The sequence below is a fragment of the Macrotis lagotis genome, chromosome 3 (assembly GCF_037893015.1).
Source record: "Macrotis lagotis isolate mMagLag1 chromosome 3, bilby.v1.9.chrom.fasta, whole genome shotgun sequence".
NCBI classification, from domain to species: domain Eukaryota; kingdom Metazoa; phylum Chordata; class Mammalia; order Peramelemorphia; family Peramelidae; genus Macrotis; species Macrotis lagotis.
Genome location: NC_133660.1, coordinates 9,536,753 through 9,561,112, shown reverse-complemented (window position 1 = coordinate 9,561,112; position 24,360 = coordinate 9,536,753). Strand labels below are relative to the sequence as shown.

Genomic DNA, 24,360 nt, shown 5'->3' with positions numbered 1-24,360 from the left:
CGGGAGGGGTTGGCAGTCATGTGACGGCGGGTGAAAGAGGAAGCGGTCGCGGCCGAGGACAGCGGCGGCTTCGGCAGCCGGAGCCGGGTAGGGCGCGGGGCCTGCCGCGGGGCGGGGGGCGGCGGGCGGCCCCGGGGCCCCGGCCTCACCGCGTGTCTCTCTTGCAGGTGCGGGACCGACCGGCTGGAGGAAGGGTCTCGTCATGGCGGATGTGAGTGAGACAGCCGCCCCCCCCCCCTCCGGGACCCCCTGCCCCTTCCGCAGCGGGCTCGCCCGGTCACCTCCCGCTCGCCGAGGGGCCGGGGTGCTTGTGCGCCCCCAGAAGCCCCGCCCCTCCAGCGCCCCCTCCGCCTTGCCGGGGACCAGGCCCGCCAAAAGCCGCGGCGCCCCGGGAACGTGGGCCGCCTAGTACTGAGCGCCCCGCGCGGGCGGGCCCCGGGAGTGGGGGGGGGCCCGCCGGGGGGCTTCCGGTGTTTTAGAGGGGAGCCAGGGGTGTGTGGCCGCACGCGACCTCCAGAGGACCCGGGGCTCAAAAGAGGTGCCCCCGTCCCCGCATTAGAGCAGCTCCTGCAACCACTGGGAAAGCGCGCTGGCCTGGAGACAGGCACCCAGGCCCAGGGCAGCCAGGTGGCAAGGCGGGTAGAGCCCCGTGACCCTGGGCGGGTCGCCTGGTTTGCCACAGCACCCCAGGATCTCTTTCACCACAGCCCCAAAAGGGCTCGTGAAGGGTTGGGCAGAATATAACTTAGGCCTGACTCTGACTAACTTTGTGACTCAGCAAATTGCTTAACTTTTTTTATACATGGCAGTAATCATTTCCAACCCATCGGTTGGTTGTAAGGAAAGCTTTCTTGATACTTGACCTGAGAGGTCCCTTTAGCCCCAAATCTATGAATGGTCCGGATGTAAACTTTTTATTAGTTGTAGCTATTAGTCCTTAAATCTATGGGGACACAATTGTAAATTTGAAGATAGACTCTCTCCCACAGGACTCTATGTTTATGAGGGATTTAATAATGGCATATAGGAGTCATACCTAAGATGTGCTTTAGCTCTAACGAACTAAGCTCGGGAATTGTCTAGGTCTGTGGGAGGTATACAAATGGGGTTTGAATGGAAACTATCTTTAGGAGATTTTTTTGAGGGCATCTGGTGAGGAAAGCTTTATAAGATGCTATTCACCCAGATCTGAGGAATTTCCTAAGTTCTTTATTTCTCTCTTGTGATATTTTGTTAAAGCAAACTTTATATCTCCTTTTTTTAGGATTTGAAGAGATTCCTGTACAAAAAGTTACCAAGGTAAAGGACCCGTAGTGATGTCATCTTAAATTCTCAATCAGAGTCTCTCTTTGTTGCCATCTTAAAATAAAAATGCCACATCATTTGTTTTCCTTTTAGACTCATTCTAAGATAAAATTATAATGTACTTAGAAAGGCAATTAAGCTGACACAGAGAAAAGTTAGGGAAAGTCTGATTCTACTCACAGGTGTGCATGTTTTCCACTTACATCACAGCATATGCTATGTAGTTTATTTCCCTTGGGATTATGTGGATATTTTATCAGTTGAGCCTTTCTGCTTTTGCTGGGACAGTTTGTTTGAGGTGTTCTACTAATGAAAAGGACTTGAATTTCTCACTTTTGAGAATTGTCCTTTCTATTCAAATACAGTTCACCTATGTAGATATTTTTAAAAATTGGAAATGAGACTGGACCTATTGTGAGGAAGCTCCCCTTATCAAGGTAGCTTGGAATCTTCTCTGAAACTCACAGCCTTAGAGAGTTGCCTGAGAGGTCAAGTGATTTCTCCAGGGTCATTCAGCTAGTGCATGTGACAGGTGGGTCTTGAAACCATTCTTTCCTGAAAAATGACTTCAGAAAGTTCCTGAGAGTCCTATCTTTCAGATTTACTGATTTCTGAGAGATAGCGAGAGAATGCCATGAGATACCACTTATACTGTTATTGGCAGGGGAGGGGTGTATATGTATGTATGTGAATGTGGGTTTCTAAGTCACTCTGAGCTCACAGGGATCTTGATGCATATATATGGCTTAGTGCTCCTTGTTTTTGTTGTAGTTTGACACCACCATTTTCTCTGTATCCTTTGCCATTGCATAGAAGAATACTTAAGCTGTAAATGGACCATCCTTACTCTCACTCCATCTTACCTATCCTTTTTTCCAGTGTGTTTTATTCTCACAGTTCTTGGTTTGTGCTAGATGACAGTCTACTCAGCCCACCTCATCCTTCTCCATTGTCCTTTGGATACCTCTAAATACTGATTCTTCAGAGGCTCTAATGGACAAGGACTTGTAGATTTCATATTAGTCTCAAAGACTAAGGGCAACTAGATAATGGCACAGTGGATAGAGCATTAAACTTAAGTTAGTAGTGTGGGACCTTTGGCAAGTGATATATAACCTTTGTTGGTCTCAGTTACCTCATTTATGAGATATTGAAAGTACCTGCCTCTCAGAGTTGGTGATATTAGGTATTTTACAAACTTTACAATGTTATATGAATACATTATTATTATTATTGCATTATGGTTAAGTTTTTGGCTGGAGTATCCCCTCCTTTTTTTTTGGCTTTATTTCAAAGCCAAAATAAAATATGGCTTTTATGATTCTAGTCATCCAACTATTAATTTGATGTAGCTTTGTTGTTGTTTTTGTAAAGAATCAACTTCCAGTGATTTGGAAACATGGAAACTTAGTCCTTTTTTAGGACTGAAAATTTTTTTAAAGAAATCTAGAGAAGTCTTTCTTCTATTTGAATGGATAACCTCTTCATAAGGGAATATCAAAGAATAGCTAGGGGGATGCAGTGGCCTGGGTCAGGAAACTCATCTTCCTGAATTCAAATCTGGATTTGGACATTACAGTCTCTTCACCCTGTTTATTTCATTTCCTCATCTGTAAGATGAATTGGAGAAGGAAATGGCAAACCCCAAATAGGATCACAAAAAGTCAGACAAGTCTGAAACAACTGAACAACAGGAATGGGACTATCAGCATTTAAAACAAATATTTTTCCATGTTTCTAGGAAAGTACTGAACCATCATCACAAAGACCAAATGTTTGTTCCACCTGCCTATTGCAACTTTCTCTAGGCTTCTTTCTCAAATAGAAAATAGTAGTGTTTCTTAAACTAATTTGGCCATTAGACCTGAAATATATTAGAGTCATTTATGGAGGTTGTTTGGTCTGGGAGGTTAAAGAAAACTTTGAAGCAAGAAGGTGGAAGCAATCTTGTTCAGAGTGGGGAAATAGACACATGAGGATTTTTATATAGTTGAATGCTAGCAACATTCCTCTCATAACAGTCTTGATCCAGATTTTATATTTTTAGATAGAAATATCACAAATACCAACTGTTTTTCATGGAATGCATGTTAAGGCATTTTGTGCTTTGATAGGAGTCCATGGCAGGTGCTCTGGTGGAGTCCTAGATAACATCTTGTGTCTTTAACTCACTGAATTCTTTTCTCCGCCCTCAAAGGCCATGGAGTTACAGCAGAGGGCCAACTGTTGATGGATAAAAAGGTATAAATTTCCAAGTTACTACTGGACTGTAGTTAAGGGTTTTCTGTTGAAACATCTGTAAATTAATTAAAACCTTTCTAAAGACCTGATCTCTCCCCCCCCCCCCCCCCCCAGTGCCATTCTGCAATCTCATATATACTTTTATCTTCCCCAAGGAGATGTTTGCAAAGTACTAGGCACATAGAATATCAGTGGAATAACTAAATGTTTGTCCCTCCCCTTTTACTCTATAGGCATGATGTGTGTGGTGATGGGCATGTGCTGTTTAACCTCTGTGATTTTTCTCCTTATTTTCTTTGTGACTAGTTGAATTTAGACAGTAGTTTAATGCAATGAAACAGAGTGGTGGCAACAGGCTCACTTGAAAGTTCAACTGAGAACATGATCATATGATGAATTTTGAATTGTACAATCTCAAAATAGAAATAATTGGTGTTTTCTGTAGTTTAAAATTCTCTTAAACAATTGATCATCAACTTAGACTTCTTAGAACATTTTAAGTATTTGCATAAAGCCCATCCAACTGGAATGTATCATTTTGTGAAATTTTAACTTCTCTCTTCTTTCTAAAAATGTTGTACTCTCTCTTTATTACAAATAATTTCAGGTATTATTAGCGAAGTCTGTTTCTTTTTCCAGTGACAGTCCCTTATAGGGTTTATTTATCTTGAATGTCAACACAGGGCCCATTATTTTTATCAACTGATTTCCTTCAGACTCTACTTAAAATATTCTAAGAAGGTTTTGTCTCCATTCTCTAAGTTTTCCAATTTTCCCCCTAATCTTACTCCCCCCCCCCCCCCCACAGAAGGCAATTTGCCAGTCTTTACATTGTTTCCATGGTATGCATTGATCCAAATTGAATGTGATGAGAGAGAAATCATGTCCTTAAGGAAGAAACATAAAGTATAAGAGATAGCAAGATCAGACAATAAGATATCCGGCTTCCCTGAATGCCCATCCCTCCTGGTTTCTGATAGAACAATAGTGTTCCGTGACATATTTATTCCACAATTTGCTAAGCCATTCCCCAATTGAAGGACGTTTACTCAATTTCCAATTCTTTGCCACCACAAACAGGGCTGCTATAACTATTTTTGTACAAGTGATGTTTTTACCCTTTTTCCTCATCTCTTCAGGGTATAGACCCAGTAGTGGTATTACTGGATCAAAGAATATGCACATTTTTTGTTGCCCTTTGGGCATAGTTCCAAATTTCTCTCCAGAAAGGTTGGATGAGTTCACAGCTCCACCAACAATGTAATAATGTCCCAGATTTCCCACAACCCTTCCAACAACGATCATTATCCTTTCTGGTCATATTGGCCAGTCTGAGAAGTGTGAGGTGGTACCTCAGAGAAGCTTTAATTTCCATTTCTCTAATAAGTAATGATTTAGAGCTATTTTTCATATGACTATGGATTACTTTGATCTCATCTATAAATTGCCTTTGCATATCCTTTGACCATTTGTCATTTGGGGAATGGCTTTTTTTTTAAATTTGACTCAGTTCTCTGTATATTTTAGAAATGAGTCCTTTGTCAGAAACATTAGTTGTAAAGATTGTTTCCCAGTTGACTACATTTCTTTTGATCTTGGTTTTGTCTATGCAAAAGCCTTTTAATTTAATGTAATCAAAATCATCTAGTTTGTTTTGAGTGATGTTCTCCGTCTCTTGCTTAATCATGAACTGCTTCCATAAATCTGACAGATAAACTAGTCCTTGATCTTCTAATTTGCTTATAGTACTGTTTTTTATGTCTAAATCCTGTATCCATTTGGATCTTATCTTGGTATAGGGTGTGAGGTGTTGGTCCAATCTAAGTTTCTTCCATACTAACTTTCGATTTTTGCAGCAGTTTTTTATCAAAGAGATAGTTTTTATCCCAATAGCTGGACTCTTTGGGTTTATCAAACAGCAGATTACTGTAATCGTTACCTGCTATTGTACCTAGTCTCTAACTCATTAAAGTAATTTTTCGGAATTTTGATTGGTGTGGCACTTAAACAGGTAGTTTAGTTTTGGTAAAATTGTCACTTTTATTATATTAGCTCTACCTATCCATGAGCAGTTAATGTTTGCCCAGTTATTTAAGTCTGGTTTAATTTGTGTGAGAAGTGTTTTATAATTGTTTTCAAAAAGTTTCTGCCTTGGCAAATAGACTCCCAGGTATTTTATATTGTCTAAGGTTACTTTGAATGGGATCTCTCTTTCTACCTCTTCCTGCTGTATCTTGCTAATCACATATAGAAAAGTTGAGGATTTATGAGGGTTCATTTCATATCCTGACACTTTGCTAAAATTGCTAATTGTTTCTGGTAGTTTTTTTGGATGATTTCTTGGGATTCTCTAGGTATACCATCATGTCATCTTCAAAGAGTGAGAGTTTTGTTTCTTCTTTCCCAATTCAAATTCGGAAGAAATTTCTAATAAAATATAGTAATTTTTCCTGAAAGGTGAGGATCTCTTAGATTACTTTAGAAAGGGCAATTTCAAAGACAATTTCTTTCCACTCTCATTTTCAATCAATAAAATAGTTAAAATTCAGGCTATTGAAACCTAAATTAATAAGTACATGTGAATGGGAGTGGAAATTCTAATTTTTAATATACTGAATTCTAACAGGTTCTGGTATACTGATTTTATATAATTAGGAGTTGAAACGGTTATATTTAAGTACTGAATTTTAGTTAGCTTTTTCATTGTAACATGATGTCACATGAGTTTTCAAATGTTGTTTCTTCCCTGATAGTTTTTCAGAAATTCTCTTATGTATCCTCAGATTGTAGGTCTGTGTTGTCTGTTATTCCTTATGTTCCTATAAGACATAACTGGTGGTTTGGATAACCCCGCCATAGAGGTGCCAAGATTCCTGTTTGACTAGCATCCGTCCTCCACAAATAGGAAGACTGGCCTTCAACTTGGGGCCATTTTCAACATTTTAAAACTATGGCAGGTTTCTGGGTTATATCACAGAGACTTTGGTTTTTCTTTGTATTATACGGGTGAGTTTGTTAATTTGGGGAACTTACCCTCTAAAAATTCCTGTTTTGGCTGTGCAGGAAGGAAATGAAGTAAGTACCTGCTTCCCTTCCCTCTTTCCTGTTCCCCGGCTGACCTCCCAGTGGGCCTGCAAGTCCCCAGATCCTGCTTTCTGCTGCATCATCATCGGTATTTCCAGACCTTTCCATCCCTCCCACAGATGAACTCCCATGTTATCTCCTGAGATGCAGCATCTGCAACTTGAGAGCAGACCCGTAGCACAGTGGTCGTCATCCAGAGAGCTCTTAATAAATGCTTTTTCATTCATTCACTCAGTCAGATTGGCACTGCTCTCGAATGTCTAGCTGCAGTGAGGCACCTGGAGCACCAGAGGCAGGACCTGCCTCTAGATTGCCATGGAGTTACAGCAGAAGATTTACTGTTGATGGGTATAAAGACTAGGCTGCTTTTCACATCACAGAGGCATAATTTATTTTTAAAATGACCCATGGAGCAGCAATTAGGGAAAAGTGGGGGAGTGGGAATAGATTCTCTCTAAAGCATCTCCTAGATGACATCGTTGATTCTGTCTTTCTTTGGTGGATTGGAGACATGGAGATACAGTGTACTTAGAGAAGGAGGTCGAGGAAGAGGCTTGAAGACCTACCATTCTGCATAATGTTTTTTGGTTTTGTTATGGTCTATAGTTGGCTTAGTTAATCCGGGGAGAAGAATTGTACAACAGAATGAGGGGGTTAGGAAAGCCATTGTCTGGTAGCTGCTTACTCTCTTAAGCATGGGGCCACAAGAAGAGGAATGGCTCCATAACTTAGTACATGTGTTGACCATCTCTGCCTTTACATCATTAATTTTGTTAAGATAGTTATAGTTAGCTACTTGAGCATTCCATGTCAACATGGTGTACAGCAATGTTCTCTACACATGCTTCCTGTCATTGGAACATAGAGCAGTCTGAACACTTTAATGATGTTCAGAGTTTTAGGACTTCACTAATCAACCTAAATTCCACTCATAAATTTCAATAGTAGCTCATAGCCAACACTTAGATTTGGCTGATTTTAAGAGTTTTGTTGTAGTTGCCATAATTATTAGATTAAAGTACCCAGAGTTTTGTTGGGTATTGTGTGGGTATAGAATATGCTGGTGTTGTATGGCTCTCCATTGTGGAATGCTGCAATTTCTGAATTATTAGAAATGATTTTCAGGCAGTCAAGGACTAGAGACCTATCGAGTGGGTGTGGAAAGGCAGCACCATATAATAGGGAAGTGTGAGAAAGAATGAAAGGGAAGGCTGTCATCAGAGAACTGCATGCTTAAAAATGAAGATGGGCTGGTGGATAGAGAGCCCTTGGGCTGTATAACAGGAGGAAGTAGGGAAAGCCATCCCTAGCTAATGTGACCTTGTGGAAGGCCCTGGACAGGAGGTAGAAAGGCAAGGTTGGGCCAGCGTCTTAAGTGATTGAATGCAGTATCTGAATCCATGAGATCATATGTCTGATCTAAAAGCTCAGAGAGAGACAGAGAGAGACAGAGAGAGAGAGAGAGAGTGTGTGTGTGTGTTCCTACTTCAGGCTCATATTTTGAGAACATTTAGTATAATGTATTCTAACTAAACTTATTTTCTCTCTAGTGTTGAAGGTCTTCACGCCATTGTAGTTTCAGACCGAGATGGAGTGCCGGTTATCAAAGGTAACAAATATTTAAGTGAAAATTGTCTTTTCTGCTTGCACTGAAAAGCTAAGAAGTTTTACCCAATATGCATGATGAAAGCAAAATGAGGAAACATTTTTTTTTTCCCAGCAAAGGGAAGAAGCTTGTTCGTGGACTTTGAGAAGACATTTGTTTTTAAAACTGTTTGTTGGGGCCTGTAGTTTGTCATTGTCAGATATTTCATGTAACCTATTTGAAAATAGATCTTTGAAAGGTCAGGATATGTGATATGCTGTTGGTAAATCTAAGTTATAAGAGTCAAGTTTACAATTCAATACTTAAAACTATTAATAAATTGATAAAAAGAAAGCCTTTAAAGGCAAAATGTCTTTGTTTAACAGTTTCTTTAATGTAATAGACCTTTATACTCCCATTAAATGCCCTGAAGAAAAACTTAACTTCTAAAATTCATTTTTTCCCCTCTCTGCCTTCATTCTGCAAAATTTTTATACTTAGAATTGAGTTAACCAGAACCCAAGCAACAAGAATTCCTTTTTTTTTTTTTAGGTTTTTTTGCAAGGCAATGGGGTTAAGTAGCTTGCCCAAGGCCACACAGCTATGAAATTATTAAGTGTCTGAGACCGGATTTAAACTCAGGTCCTCCTGACTCCAGGGCCAGCGCTCTATCCACTGTGCCACCTAGCCAACCCCCAACAACAGTTCTTAACCAAAATTTTATTTTTGCATTCCACTTTCAGGAGAAAAGAGAAATCACCAGAAAACAAACTTATAGCTGATATTTATATTAAAAGAAACTTCTGGGGTCAGTATTTATTCAGCCCAATTGCCTAGTTACTTATGCTGTTTGCACCTTATAATATTTTGTGATGAAAATTGATTTTAAGAATGATGATCCAGAGTCTCACTGCACAATCCTTAGTTATCAGAGTCAACTTAATTTGTTTTCATTATATTACATATGAAAGTGTTTTTACACAAGTGGAACTAATCCTTTTTTACTTTATTTTAACTATAACATTCCTTGAGCATTTTAATTTATTTAAATCTTACTATATTTGAGCATGAGATACTCAAATGTTTTTCCTCAGTTATTTAGAGATTTGAGTATGTGGTTAAGGCTTCTTTTCTCTTCCCTACCTGATAAAGCTACGGAAATTCTTTTAAATATATATGTGTAGTTTCCTCTTTGCACTTAAGACGAAACATAAGAGGGAATGTTTGTAGACTTCTGAGTCCAAGGTGTTGTTTGTATTGCTCCATTTGCATTTAACCTGATTTCTTCTCTAGGCTCTTCATAGCCTATATTAAAAATATGCTATCTTTTTTCCCCAGTGGCTAATGATAATGCTCCAGAGCATGCTTTGAGACCTGGTTTCCTGTCAACTTTTGCACTTGCAACAGACCAGGGCAGCAAACTTGGACTTTCAAAAAATAAAAGCATCATTTGCTATTATAACACATACCAAGTAAGTACATAACTGTTGAACTATGGAACCTAAACTATTGAAACATTTAATTGGGATCAGCACAGTGAGTAATAATCCTTTATCAACAAAATCTTTAAATCAATTCCATTTAAACCATTTTACAGTGAAAAATCAAGTGGTAAGGAAAACCACTTAAAAGATTTGATAGTGAAAAATGTTGGGTCAGTTCAGGTCACTATTTCCAGCAGATGGTGCCATTAGCTAGACAACTGTGTGTCACTGAAATAATCTTTTCATTGATATTTTTATTGTTTATAGCTAAAGAATTTGTCTTGAAAAACCTAAAATCAGTATGTAAATTTGAATTGGCAACTAAGTCCTCTCAAAACATCAAATGTACTATTTCTTTCAGTTATAAAAGTAATTCAATATCAGTTCATTAGATTTTTGGTTTTTAAGTCTAACAGGAATATACATTTTTAAGACATAAAGCTCAACTTCCATCAGTTTGTCTAACTCCATCTCATAGTACATTGAATAAGGAGTTATTTACACAAAAGTGAGTAAATATTCAAAATTCTCACAGGTAAGTGGTGACAAAGAAGCAAGTAACCCATTCCAGGTTCTTTAACTTTTGTTATTAGGGAAAGAAATTAATATTATTTAGTTATTCATAGAATCATATCATATTAGACTTGTTGCTCATTTTAAAATTAAATGATAAGTAGAATATGGATCAAGACATTTCATTTTCACATTGGGAACATAAGATACTACATCTATTTCTCTAAAAAGCAATATGTATTTTATCCCCTACCTTTTGTTTTTTAAAGGTAGTCCAGTTCAATCGGTTGCCATTGGTGGTGAGTTTCATAGCAAGCAGCAATGCCAATACTGGTATGTTTTCATTATTTTAAATAGAGATTTAAATTATTGAGATATTGTACTTGATGTTCATTTCTACCCAGCATTTCAAATAGTCTTATGTATTGGGTGTTCTTGTCTTTATGTTTTATTTGCCCCTTCTAAAACAAAATAAATTTTGTGCAGGGCACTTTGATATTCTTCTTAAAAAAGAAATGAGTTTTTTGTGTTTGTTTTTTTTTTCCCCATGTCTACAGGTCATATCTTTGGAAGCCGAGGTATAATCTTATAACACGTTAGATCTTTCAACTTCCACACCAGTGCTTTATCCACTTTTTTTTGGTTAATTATCAGTTATTCAGTATATTCTAAAAGTTAATTTTTACAACTTATTTCCAATTATAGCTTGTTATGGGTACACTTTTCCAAAGTCTAACCTAGCGAAGTTTGAAGAAGCTTCCTGATTACCAAGATGGCCACAGGGTGATGAATTTTTCAGCCTCAATTCTTGAAACCATCCATCTGTTAAGTTGAATTGTGATTTAATAATTATAGAAATCATAAGTCAACATTTGCATAGTGCTTTGGAGTTTGCAAAACACTTAATCCTTGGATTCCCACAATAACTCAGTGAGTCTACATTTCACAGATGAGGAAACTGAGGCTTAGATAGGTTCTGTGACTTGTGTGGGTTCACACAACTAGTAGATATTTAGGACAGTCTTTGAACTTGGGCCATCTTGACTTAATAATAGTGCTCTGTCCACTATACCACCCAGGTACCTGAAATCATCATCATCATTAACATTTATATTGTGTCAAGAGATGCTATCTTGTTAGAGGCATCATTTTCAGATGAGGAAACTGAGGCTGGTAGGTTATGTGACTAATCTGTGGTCACACAACTGCGGGATGTGAGGCAGAACTTAAACTTGGCTCTGACTGTATGTAGCACATTTACCTTGATGACAGTTCCAGGTCTTTTTTTTTTTTTTTAGGTTTTTGCAAGGCAAATGGGGTTAAGTGGCTTGCCCAAGGCCACACAACTAGGTAATTATTAGGTGTCTGAGACCGGATTTGAACCCAGGTACTCCTGACTCCAGGGCCGGTGCTTTATCCACTGTGCCACCTAGCCGCCCCAAGTTCCAGGTCTTTCAAGTCCTTCTGTTACTGATCCAACTTGATTAAAGCTGGTTGAAGGAGTCCTTGGCCAGTCTCTGAGCTCATACTTCCTTGACTTACCACTTCAAGAGTGCTTGTGATGTGACAAATGGTAAAAGGATCCAGAAGAGAATTTTAGGGAAACCAGGAAGATATAGTCAGCCTAGGGAAGTCAGGAGATACTTTAGAGACTTACTATAAGAAAACTAGCTGGCAACTTTCAGATTCTGAACTCATGCAAAACATTGGTGGTGCTGTTTTTAATCTTAGGCTTAGTTTTTCATAGGAAAAGTTAATATCCTTATATATCCATAAATGCTATATGAAGCACAATAGAAAAATAATCTTGGCCAGGATATTTGGAGAACATAATGTTACCTCATCAATTTAGAATGACAAAAGTATACCAACATTTTTTTCAGATAATTTAAAAAAATTAAGCCTGTTTCTGCAAACATAAATATATATAAATACATTTAAGCAGATATTAATAAAGAGACTAATTAATGAAAAAGTTGTAGTTAAGAGACTATACTACTTTAAAAGTTTCTCGATTTCATTTGTGTTAGGTATTCTCTTTACTGACTGAATTTTAATCCTTCTACAGGCAATTTTCATGCATTACTAGAATCAAAGTCTTCCTTTTCTCTTCCCTAAATAAACATTGAACTGATAACCAATCTTTCCAGAATAAGCGTCACTGAATTTAGCCTGACACAATCTATCAACTGGTCTCTCCTTTAGTCTTTTACCGTTTCATAGCAGTTTATAAGAGGGGCGCCTCATTGACCTAAGTTTAGAGAAACCAGGTTATCTGGGTACGATGGCTAAAGTGATACATTGGAGAGTAGACCCATAAAATGAAAGGTTCCTTAAATTCTGATGCTTTTTATCTGAAAAATGCTACTGTTAATCTTTCAATTGTAACAGTATAAAATAAATAGATTTTATCATGGATAGGATTATTGTATTTCATGCTGGTCCTAATTCAGAGAAATATTTGTACCTCTCAGCAATGAAAAGTCTAAAACATTTAAGGTTATGTTTTGGAAGATATTCCAAAGCAACTCAAATTTTGTTTTGTTTTCATCTAAACTGCATTGCACCTTTCTGAAATTTTTTTTTTTCTTTGATGCAGGACTGATTGTCAGCCTAGAAAAGGAACTTGCCCCCTTGTTTGAAGAATTGAGACAGGTCGTGGAAGGTTCTTAACCTGACTAAGGCCTAACTAACCATGGCCATGTTGTGGTCCCAGTGAGTCCAGTCCGGCAACCTTGACTTCTTCAAGTAATGTGACTTCACACACACAGAAAAGACAACTTCCCCACCTTAGATTGAAGAAGTTTGTATTTATTATTTCTAAATCAGTGGACTGTTGTGTTGGGTTTTAGGCTCAATTCTTCTCTAGTATGATTTCTGGGGAGACCACTAAAATGGGTCATATCTATCACAGCTCCCATGGAGTTTAACTCAGCCATCAGTGAGGGATGAGATTCTTATCCAGTGCATCAGAATCGCAATGTAACTCGTGATCCACGAGCCCCCTAAGGCTCCCCTGTTATGTACAGTCCATGCTGGCTTGCAGTAGGCAGGCCCTGCTCTGTATATGCTATTGCTTTGTTGTGAATAATAGAGAACTTATTTTTTTGTGTGCTGTATTGTTGTATGTTTGCCCTGAGTGAGAGGAAGAGAGTCCTAACAGCAGTAATAAATCGGTACAATCACTAACTAGCTCTGTGTATATCATTGTGAGGTAGGAATTTAAGAAAGTGTTACTAATTGGTTTTTCTTTGGTTGTATGTCTAAAAGGAAATCTCTTGCTTTGGATTTACTTTTATATTCAGCTATAATAACCAAGTATTTTGATGTTTTTTTTCTTTGTACAATTTAAGTGTGAAGATCAATATCAAAGCTTTGGTTTGTGACATTTATATGAATACCATAATACAACAGTTCTTTTTTCCTTTTCCTAAATAAGGGTCTAAATAAAATAGTATTTTGTACAAGTATAGCTTGACTACTTAGTTATATAGTATGGGGGGGAATGGGGAAGGGAGAGAAGGTGAAAAGGGTCCACCTCTGAGGTTAAAAAGATGGTAAGGAGTTTCTCCTCATGGCTCAGTCCCTGAGCCATGAGTGCAGCTGATTGAGATAAGAGGTGATGAGAATTCTAAATAGGATGGTTGTCAGGTGACTTGAGAAAAAGGGGGTACCTGATAGCTGGATCTATGAGACTCTAGGAGGTTACAGATGGTTGGCCCAGACATAGAGCATCAGACCAAGATAAGGAGACTTGAGAGGATTCATTCAGATTTAGGAAGAGAGCCAGGATAGATGAGTGTTGTCAAAAAACAGGTAGGCTGAGGATTCAAAAGGCACTTGGACTGAGAGAAGCAGTTCAAAACTCATTCTACCTTCAGAGGTAGAGATGAGGATCTGAAAGACAGCACCAACCCTTCTATTGACTTGTGGCTGACTCTCTGCCCACAGCACTGCCCATGTGTGATGTGCAATGCAAAGGATCAGATAGTGCATTCTGAGGTCAGGGAAGCTTTTACATAGCTCAAGGTGGAGAAGGGGAAGGATGTCAACATGGAGCCTGCCATGGGGAGAGAGTATGTGAGGCTTCTCTGTCCTCACTTTAAGGAGTGGGAATCACTTCATGCTATAAGAAGGAAGTTGGAGCCAGCCTTTATAAACTTCTTGAATCTAAGTGCATCTTGTGTCACGATGGAGTTTTATCTTTTGGATACTTGTAGAAAAGAATATGTGATGTTTTATCTTTACTATCTTTGATTCTACATAGTGGGAAACTATTCCCTTTCATATTTTTAAATAGGATGCATGTAATTATATATTTGTGTGTATATGTATAAATATGTAATTTGTATGTGCATATAGTCAAGATAGTTTAAACTTGATTAAGCTTAAAATTGCTCTTAAGATTTTTGAGATCTGAAAACAGGCTTACATAAGTTATTTTGGAGGGGCTGTGTGGTGTAGTGGAACTACCAGAATTAAAATCAAGAAGACCTGGGTTAAAATCCTGACTCTGGATGGATACTTTAAGTTTATTATGGTCCTGGGATAATCACATAAGTTCTCTAGGACTTAGTTTTCCAGGAAATTGCACTTGGAAAATACTAATAGTAGTTCCCAGGTTGTGACAATCAAGTCACATAATGGTATATAAAAGTGCTTTGCAAATTTTGAAGCACTAAATAAACAGTAATTATTGTTATTATTACATGGCATAGTTTTGAGTGTTTATGCATATTAATATCTGGGAGTTGCTATCCATGTAAATTTCTAGATTTAAAAAAAAACAATTTAAGGTATCTTAATTAAACTGTGGTATAAGAAATGCCATGAAAAGCAAAAGAAAAAAATTATATGAATTTATACTCTCATTTTGGTTCTGTTTACATTGATTTTTGATGTTGTAGGAAGTACTCTGGATTTGAAGTTAAGAGCCTTGGGTTCAAATCCTAGAATGTAAGTGAGGTCACTTCCCCCTAGGAGACATGAGTTTTCTCATCTGTAAAATGCACTTGGAGTAGCACTTGGACTTTCTACCTCACAAAATTTTTGTTAGAAAAGTAATTTGTAACTTTACAGATCCATAGGATATAAATTGTTTATCAGTTGTATTTTTAATGACTAAATATTAAAAACAAAGTGAAACCGCATATGTTGGAAAATAATGCTATTTTTAATAAGCCGAGCAAAAGTATATAAATAAATACATAACATGCTATAAAAATACCTGACAGTTTATCTAAAACATTATGACCCACATAAAAACCAGATGTTTTTTAAAAAACCAACTTCTCTGAGTATACATCCATGTTTCCTCAGTTTCTTGTATTTTTTACTATATTTCTTATACTCAGTTGAGTACAGCTTGATGATTTGTTTCATAGCATCCATTATAATCCTCCCAAAAAACACATTGGAATTTTCTTTTAATGTGCAGTCCAAGCAGGTTTCACATGAATTCATCTCTCAGGGAGTTAATAGTAAATATAAATATAACCTGGCTTCACCCACAGTGTAGTTTCAGGGTACAGGCTGAGCAAGAGTCCCCTGAACTCTTTAAATTCCAAAGTTCTCCTTGAGATTGCTACTTAGAGGAAGGTTTCAAAATGAATTCAGAAGGCTAGGATCAATCTTTGTGTCAATAGTGCTTTTAGAATCATAGAATATAAAAATTTGAAACTGGAAGGGTTCTTCAAAATCAAGGCCAACAGAGGAAGATTAGATGGCCCCCACTTTACAATGCCCAGGACTATAAATCTAACATTTCCTTTCTCTAATCCGGATCATCCTACTTTTCCTCAGCTCTAAAACATTCTGTCTTTATTGTAAATCTCTTGATACTACATGCAACTTCAGTGGTACACCAAGTCTAATTTAAGCTCTGTATACAACTGCTTTGAAGACAAGTTCCTGAACTACAAGGTTCTAAGTACTTAGGAATCCTATTCTAACATCTTTGGGTTAATATGAAAACTGAGGTTATAGGATCATTAGAGCTCAAAGGGACCTCATCTGACCAAACTTCACTTTACAGAAGAGGAAACTGAGGCCCAGAGAGATAAATGACTTATATAGACAATAAGCAGGATTTGAATGAATGTAGGTCCTGTAATTCCTGAACCAATGCACTTTTCCACCATGCCACAATGAGGAAGGGAACTTTATACTAAGATATCCTTTAGATTTCTGTTATCTTCAGTCAAGTAGTATCTGGATTTATTCATTATTACAATGGGACTCATTTTTGACTTAGTCAGATTCCAGCAACATGCTACTTAAAAATGGGTTGATTTCTGACACTATACTTTCCCTCCATATAGACAACATCCCATAGAAAAGTATTTTAAAATACTTAACAAAAGAACAATTCTCTTTCAAGTTTTAATTTTGAACATTTTTTTTAAGGTTTTTGCAAGGCAAATGGGGTTAAGTGGCTTGCCCAAGGCCACACAACTAGGTAATTATTAAGTGTCTGAGACCAGATTTGAACCCTGGTATTCCTGACTCCAGGGCCAGTGCTTTATCCACTGTGCCACCTAGCTGCCCCTGTTTTGTTTTTTAATCAAAATATTTGATAATATTTTGATAATCTATGAGTTTCTTATTCTCATTACAGTTCTCAGAATACAATAGGTACTCAATAAATGTTTATTGTACGGAAAGGGAATGGCAAATTGATCCATTATCGTTATGAAGAAACTCCCAAATGGGGTCACAAAGCATTGGACACTACTGAATAACCACATCATTGAAAAGAAAAGAGCTCTGTTCCTCAAAGTATCATCTTCTCATAGTACATGAACTGCTTGCAAAACCTGTTGATTGTAATTCTTCCAGGCTTGGCAATTACAACTAGAAAGAAAGGGAACCCAATGAAATCACAGGAATCCAAAGTTTTGTAGCAGATAGGGCATAGTCCAGAAGCCTTAAGTTCAAATTCTGCCTTGGACAATGGATTGTGTGTGCATCTCAGCAACTCATATAACTTCTCTGGGCCTCCATGTTCTCTAAAAATGGGATTCAAAGCACCTACTTCACAGGAGTGTTGCAAGGATGAAATAGAGAATGTGTTGAGCACTTTGCAAATCTTCAAGCGCCATATGAAAGTGAGCTATTTTTGTTATTATCAAATGTGTGTTTCCACGAAAAGGATGATTTGAATGTGCCAGCTCCGGGAGATAGCAGTATCTGGACAGGGCAGCCATTTCCGTTCCTTAGCCCATGTGTCATTCTCATCTGTTCTTTGTCCTTGGAGTTGTTTTTCCTTGTAAGTCCACCAGCATTTACAACACTGGTTGTGGAATAGCCTGCCTCCAGGAAAGAATGGACATCAGTTGCCAGAAAGAGACTGCTTAAAAAAGAAAGATTGAGACCTCATGGTGCCTCCATCTTGCCCCAGCTGCTTCCTTATTTGTGACTGAAAAACAGAAGCAGAAACAATAATCATCTGCATATTTATCAAATTTGTTTTTCCTTGCATAACTCTGGTTATAATATCGAGATAGATAGATAGCATAGTTTGGAGGTTTTTCAAATGATAGATTATAAATACTAAAGGCAATATAACTATAAACTAAAAACATGCAAAAACAACAAAATGTAAAAAAAAGCACATAGACTTGCAGAATTTTCTATTATAAATCACTTTACCTTCAGGGAAACAGCTGCAAAGTATATGAACTAAACTTTTTTCCTCAATCAATACAATTGGTTGCTAACTGTGGACAATTTGTCATTTTTCAGACCACCCCTGCAAGTATCTTTAGCATTAGAAATATATGTCCTTATGTGGAGAAATGTGCCAAACTTCCATCATTGGATTCCCTAATCCCCCCTCTTCACCTGCAAACTGATATTGACCCCCTCTATAAATTAGACTGTTATGGTTTCAAGAGACGGCAGCTCAGCAACAATTGAGCCTTCCCTCAAAATTGTGAATAAATTAACAGTTATTCCACAAACCTACCTTCATTAGAAAAGGGAGTATCATTACCCCAGAGTTTGCTGAAATGAATTAAATCACACATGCAGTTCTCTGTTCCCTACGCAGAGGTCAGACTGCTGGTGATCCATTTCCTTATGTTAGTTTGAAAAAAAGTACAGATGGGGTTTGAAAGAAATAAAACATATTTAAAAGAGCTAAGGATAGTAGTGGGTCTTAATTACCATTTTCCATCGGAGTATCTTAATCCATTCATCTGCTTCTACTCCTGTTTTTGCGCATAAATAAAAAGTCCTATATGGAAATACTAAACTGTGGGGGAAGGGAAAAAGGAACAATTTAGATATAGCAGAACATCTTTCTTGCCCCATTCCATCTCCAGCCCCCCGCCCCCATTTTTTCTTGAAGAAAAGTACTTGGTAAAAGGATCAGTTGGGTTTGGAAGGACTGAGATCTAGGAAGCAATTCCTTGAGGAGGGGAGGCAGAACTGCTCAAATTTCTGTAATTGTGGCAGCCGCGTTCTTGTCTAATAAGAATTCAGAGATGAGAAGTCTAGGCTACCATAGGATGGGCATTGTGACCTTGCCATCCATCTAATATGAAATGTTGATTGGAAGAGTAAACCAAAAGAAAGGTATTGCCTGTGGTTTGCCAAAAGACTACCAAAGTCAGCATTCCCCTTCAGAAGCCTCTATTTGTGTTCATCTGGTATGATAAAGTATCGTCCTTTATATATGAAGGCCTCAGCCCCAAGAGAAAATCAACCAGCTCACTTGATCTATTTAAAGAACAGGCAGTTCACTTGTCTATCTCCTTGGTTGCAAGGTCAACGTAATTTGATTTACAAACCTGGCTCTGGCTTTTATCTACACCTGTACTACTGTCTCTGTAATTGGAAGCAATCAAGCATTTATTAAATGCCTACTATTTTGCAAGGCACATGGGAATGCAACAATAAAAATGAAAGTTTATATGGGGGTGGGGTAGAAATAGCATTCACATTTAAATAAATATAAAACAGGTGGTTAAAGCAAAGTGATTGGGTAGGAGAAATAGTAATTGATGTCTGTGGAAGGTCAGAAAAGATTTCATGGTGGAACAATTTGAGTCTAAAGAGTGAAGGTAAGAAGGACGTAGAAAGTGCTGGAAGGCAAGGTTGGGATTTTTAAAAAGCAGTCTGGAGCCTGGTTAAGTGTGTCTTTGAGGGAATGGGATGCCAATAGGAATTGTTCATTGTGTTAGCAGGGGAAATGTTGGGTATGTAGTTAAAAGAACACTAGAATGCCCTTCCTGATTATTGTCATAGGGTCTCCTGGTCTCCATATTTTGGCCGCTGAGTTACAAATCTTTCAACATGTTGAGATGATGCATAGTCTTCGGTCTTTTAGTCTCTTTCAGGAAAAAGGGAAGGGTAAGAATTTAATCTATATCACAATTTACCAGAAACAGTTGACTCTTTCCTGTGTGTAATCAAACTGTACAGCCGAGCATTCTGTTAGATCTAGTGTCCGAATTGGCTCTGGTGTCTGGAAAATAAGATAATCATGTTTGAATGTGAAGACTCCTGGAGCCTGTCCATTGCTCATAACTCCAATAGCCCTTCCCAAGATGTGTGACAACTTTTATTTCCACCAAGGAGCACTGAAATAAGAAAATACGTTATATTTGAAAGAATCACATGCTAAAGGTTTTTAGATGCTCAAGCCCCTGAGCATCAAAGAGAGATGGATTTGGAGTTCCCACTTCAATTTCATATGGAAGGGTTATTACATCTTAGAGACAGCCACATTTTCTTCCCTGCTTTTGATGCAGGTAACGTGTATCTAATGGAAGGAGAATGGTAAACAGGAGACTTGGGTTCTAGGGTTCTACCTGTTAACTGTTGTCACCTGAATATTTTTGAGTCTCAGATTCTTCATCCAACCCAAGTTTATGAATCCATTTGAGCTTCCATTTCCTCATCTAACTGAATCCAGCCCAAGTCTGTAAAACCAGGCATTACACATGCAAAACACACACACACACACACACACACACACACACACACACACACACACACACACACACGGAAGAAAAAGTCCCTGCCTTCAAGGAACTTCTGAATATGTGGGGGCAGTGGGAATACAACATGTAATCAGATTATCATATGCAGGATAATTTGAGGAAGGAGTCAACAAGACAGGTTGGGGTATCAGAAAAGGTTTGCTGTAGAAAGTATCTGATCAATAAAGTGAGCAAGATGGACTCAGACTCTTCCAGGTGTGACATTCCAGGTTTCTGCCTTCTGGGGGGAGAAGGGAGAAATGAAGTAGCTATAGGTTATGAATTGAATAAATGGTAACTCAATGCTTTACATTTAATAGCTTTGCAACCTAGCACCTTAGAGCTTCCAATATGTTGGTTCTCATGTTCTCTTTCCCCAAATCTCGTGAAGTAGAAAGAGGAGCTGTTACCATTGAGTTACAATTGAAGAAATGGGAGATTAGACATAATAAGATCTAGAGTAGAAAGGGATTTCAGAGGCGATCTAGTCCAACTCCCCCATTTTACAAATGGAGAAACAAGCCCAGAGATGTGAAGCTTCTTGCCCAAGGAAAAAACATTCAAGTTAGTAGCGGGACCAGAGAATGCACCCAGGACTTTGGATAGTCTCAGGAAAAAGCCTCATAAGTTTTGACTTGGGGTTGAGGTCTGAGTTTCAACCCTGCCCCCTCCATTTCCTGTTTGGACAAGTCACTTGGCCTAGAAACCTAGGTAGCAGGCAGCATGGCTAGAGTTCAGTTCTGGTCTCAGATGCTTACTAGCTGTGTGACCCCTGGGTAAGTCACTTAACGCTGTTTGCCTCAGTTTTCTCATCTATACAATGAACAGGAAAAAAGAAATAGTAAACCTTCAATACCTTTGCCATGAAAACCCCAAATAGAGTCAAAAAGTTGGACAGAACTGAAACAACTGAACATTAACAAAGGAGGGAGGGGAAAAGAGAAGAGAGCAAACACAATCAGGCACTGTGATTTCACAAATATTATCTCATAATATACTGTTAACCTATAAAATGAAAGAATTGGGTTGGATGTTAGATTAGACTAAGATGCCCTCTGTTTATAATTCCCATGATGCTTCATTTTGTCCTTAAATAATAGGCTAAAAACACTATGTTTTTTGTTGACCAACTCTGCTCAACAGAATAATATGAATTTAAGGGATTTCAGAGATCCTGTTTTCTTCTTTAAAAAAAATTTGATACTACATTGCAATCTGATACTCACCATTTGATCCTTGAAGTATTTCAGTTCATTCCTATGCAAAGTGAACCACCTGGTTTTCCAAGTCTAGGGCAAGGAGGGAAGATGAGAAAAGAAAATGTATAGGTTTTCAATAAAAATAAAAACAATATTTGAACTAAAGTATTTTCTTTGTTAAAAAAAAAAATCTAGCACAGGACTAAAGAATCTTTTATAAGAATCACTTATTGTATAGCACTGCAGACTAAATTTCCATAAAACAAAGTCACCCCCCGGTTCAAATCACTCAAACCCATGGCTTATGAGCCCCCACTAGTGTACGTGCTTTTAGGAAGACACAATGTAAATAAAAGGTATGAAATTGCGCAGTTTAGAAAAAAGGACACATTGTATTCCCTCTCATAAACCTTGAGCATATTTCCTTACTACAAATGCCATTAGTAGGCACTACATAACGACTATTTTTCTGACTTAGTATCCCATGGGAGAAACTGCTGCAATTGTTGTTTGTTACTCATGGATCGAAAACCCACACAAATCGAATCGCTGATTCTCCCAACCAACCATCTAGTAAATCTGTAATGGTCAACATAACCAAAAAAGTCAATATGCAAAATTTTAGATAATTTGCTCAGATCAATGAAGAAAGGTGATTCAGTGTTGAATAAGCATTGAAATTTCTTTTCAAAAAGAAATTGTTGAATTTAAAAGCATGAACTAATAAGTTTTTAAAATACAAGCTACTTTTAATCTCAAAGTAGCTCAAGTAGAGACATTTTATGTTGTATTACATAGGAAGTGGTATTGAAATATTGCATAAAAATTAAAGGCATAATTTCCCCCACCCCCACCTCTTTTCTAAGAAAATCACAGTAAAAAAGAGCAACTTGTGGGAGGTGGGCCAGAATCTAGACCTGGTTCTGCCTTTGATTTTGAACTGTTTTCATTCTGTAAGATGTTCTTGACTAGGTAACCCATAAAAGAGAAATCTTTTCAATTTCACACAGAACAGTTCCTAGGAAGTAATTCATGTCCTTCATTTCAAATCAGACAAAACGAGTTAATTACTCGTCCACAGATATTTTCTTGGGACATCAAGGCGGAACACTGAAAAGGACAAGACCACAAAATGAGAACAATCAAGTATGCTAATTCAGTATTATATTAAAAATGCTTTCTGGTATTTCTTAGACAAGCTGCCATGGCCAAATGAACCTACTGGGATTTGAAACCTCTTTTTAAAGGTACTAAATTTCTACCACTTTTATTGTAAAAAATAAGACAGAAGGAGCTTTCTAGAAGTTTTTTAAGAATCAATTTGCCACCCTCCCTGTCAAGGAGCCTGTTATGAAGCAGCCTGCTTGTAAATTATAAACCTCTTTGTAGGTATTTATCTTGGAACTCTGAAGTCACTTTCCTCTTCAGAAGGACAAACAAGTTTTGAATAATTAGCTATCACAGTGCACTGATGAGGTGCTTCCATCAACTAATCAATCAATTAATTTATTTTGGACCAAATCTGTGATTCCATTGTTATAGGGAACTCCTATTTAAAAAGAAAAAACAACTCCTTCTAGAAATGCGTTCGCTACATTGTCTGAAACATTGACTCATACAAGTATAGACATGTGTGTATTTAAATATATATATTATGTAGTTATAGATAATACATCATATATCATATGCTATTATATATTATGTAATAAATAATATATTTATATGATATAATATAGATTATTTGTACACATATATGCTCGTATAATTTGTCACCCAGAAAAGAATAATTCTTTCCATTAAATTCCATTGAAATTGAAAACAAAAATTGCCCATTGAATACTTCCAAGGACAGAGTCATGTCAAGTTTAGGAGTTCAGGTAGATGCTATACCATTTGCTAATTTTCCTTTTTGGGTGTCACTTACCTTCACTAGTCCCCCTTGTTTCGTTAGGTATCCTTCTTTGGTGCCCAGCTAGGAAAAAAAGCAAGAAACTAGTGAAACAGGAGGTTCCATACTGCATTACCTCTACTCTAAAGGAGTATTGGATTTTTCTCTAGTTCATTAACCTATTCTCTTCTAAGACCTCAGAAATTATCTGTACATCATGAGATGCCATGATCGCTTTGAATCATAGTCTCTTGATCTTAAAATGTGCCTCACGCACATTTTGAGTCTTGCCTTTTCCTTCTGGGAATTGTCAGACTGAGTTCTCTATCACTTCTTGGATGCTTCACATTTTTTCAGAGATCAAAAATGCTTTAGCAATCACATCCACCAATTGTTTTGATGCTTCTTATAAAACCAGAATTCTGCAGTGAAGGAGAGAGAGAGAGAGAGAGAGAGAGAGAGAGAAAGGATGGGGATTGCCAGTGTAGATTGGACAGAAGGCCAGGCAGCCTGGTGAGCCCTAGCTCCTGCTTCATAATGAACAGGATTTAGTAATAGCAACTTAATTTTAGCCAATTTGCTGAAATGAGTAGAAGTGCATAGAATCCAGTTAGGCACAACAATGTTTCAGGGTTTTCTATTTTCTCTTCCTATATAGATAACTATCTTTTTTGTAAAGTTATTTCAAATACCAATAAAACAGGAGAGTAAGAGTAAACCATATCATGTGGTTATTCTACAGCAGACCCATGGACCATCAACTATCCATCATTCTATTGGTAGAAGCAAACATGATAGTTACTCACTGAAGGAGCCGTAGGCACCAGGTCACTCTCTGTTCTTCCTGTCTGCATTGCTGTGTGAACCCTGACCGATTCGTAGATGGATGGCTCTTCCACTTGGCACGGGTAGGGATGTTTCAGAACAATCAAGGTGCCTGAATTGAAAGGAAAATACAGATTCATGCAACTTTACCAGAAACACAAAGTCAAAGGACAGGCTTTCTTGAGGATTTTGCTGAAATTGAATAGAGAAAATATCAATGTATTTCAGAAGTATTTATTGCAGTGCTCTG

At 37.8% G+C, this 24,360-nt stretch overlaps 2 protein-coding genes across 2 annotated transcripts in view; one reads left to right on the top strand and one right to left on the bottom strand.

Annotated features, from left to right (window-relative positions):
• LAMTOR3 (late endosomal/lysosomal adaptor, MAPK and MTOR activator 3) lies at positions 1-13,404 on the top strand. Its single transcript, XM_074228101.1, has 7 exons — positions 1-87; positions 168-211; positions 1,265-1,299; positions 8,181-8,239; positions 9,554-9,687; positions 10,482-10,545; positions 12,812-13,404. Exons 2-7 carry the CDS (start codon positions 203-205, stop codon positions 12,883-12,885), a joined length of 375 nt encoding a protein of 124 aa, XP_074084202.1. The 5' UTR covers positions 1-87; positions 168-202; the 3' UTR covers positions 12,886-13,404.
• Positions 13,405-15,363: 1,959 nt separating this feature from the next.
• Positions 15,364-24,360, bottom strand: part of DAPP1 (dual adaptor of phosphotyrosine and 3-phosphoinositides 1) — a 58,801-nt gene continuing 49,804 nt past the window's right edge. Inside the window, exons 4-9 of the mRNA XM_074228100.1 lie at positions 24,092-24,222; positions 23,322-23,369; positions 21,425-21,487; positions 19,596-19,681; positions 18,379-18,466; positions 15,364-17,629 (exon numbers count right to left, since the gene is read on the bottom strand). Of these exons, the coding sequence (XP_074084201.1) occupies positions 17,543-17,629; positions 18,379-18,466; positions 19,596-19,681; positions 21,425-21,487; positions 23,322-23,369; positions 24,092-24,222 (503 nt within the window). The 3' untranslated portion in view covers positions 15,364-17,542. The remainder of the gene's footprint in view (positions 17,630-18,378; positions 18,467-19,595; positions 19,682-21,424; positions 21,488-23,321; positions 23,370-24,091; positions 24,223-24,360) is intronic.

Coding starts and splice junctions, on each gene's coding strand:
- LAMTOR3 (XM_074228101.1), top strand. Junction 1,300..8,180: donor CTGTACAAAAAGTTACCAAG/GTAAAGGACCCG, acceptor TTTTCTCTCTAG/TGTTGAAGGTCTTCACGCCA. Junction 9,688..10,481: donor GCTATTATAACACATACCAA/GTAAGTACATAA, acceptor TGTTTTTTAAAG/GTAGTCCAGTTCAATCGGTT.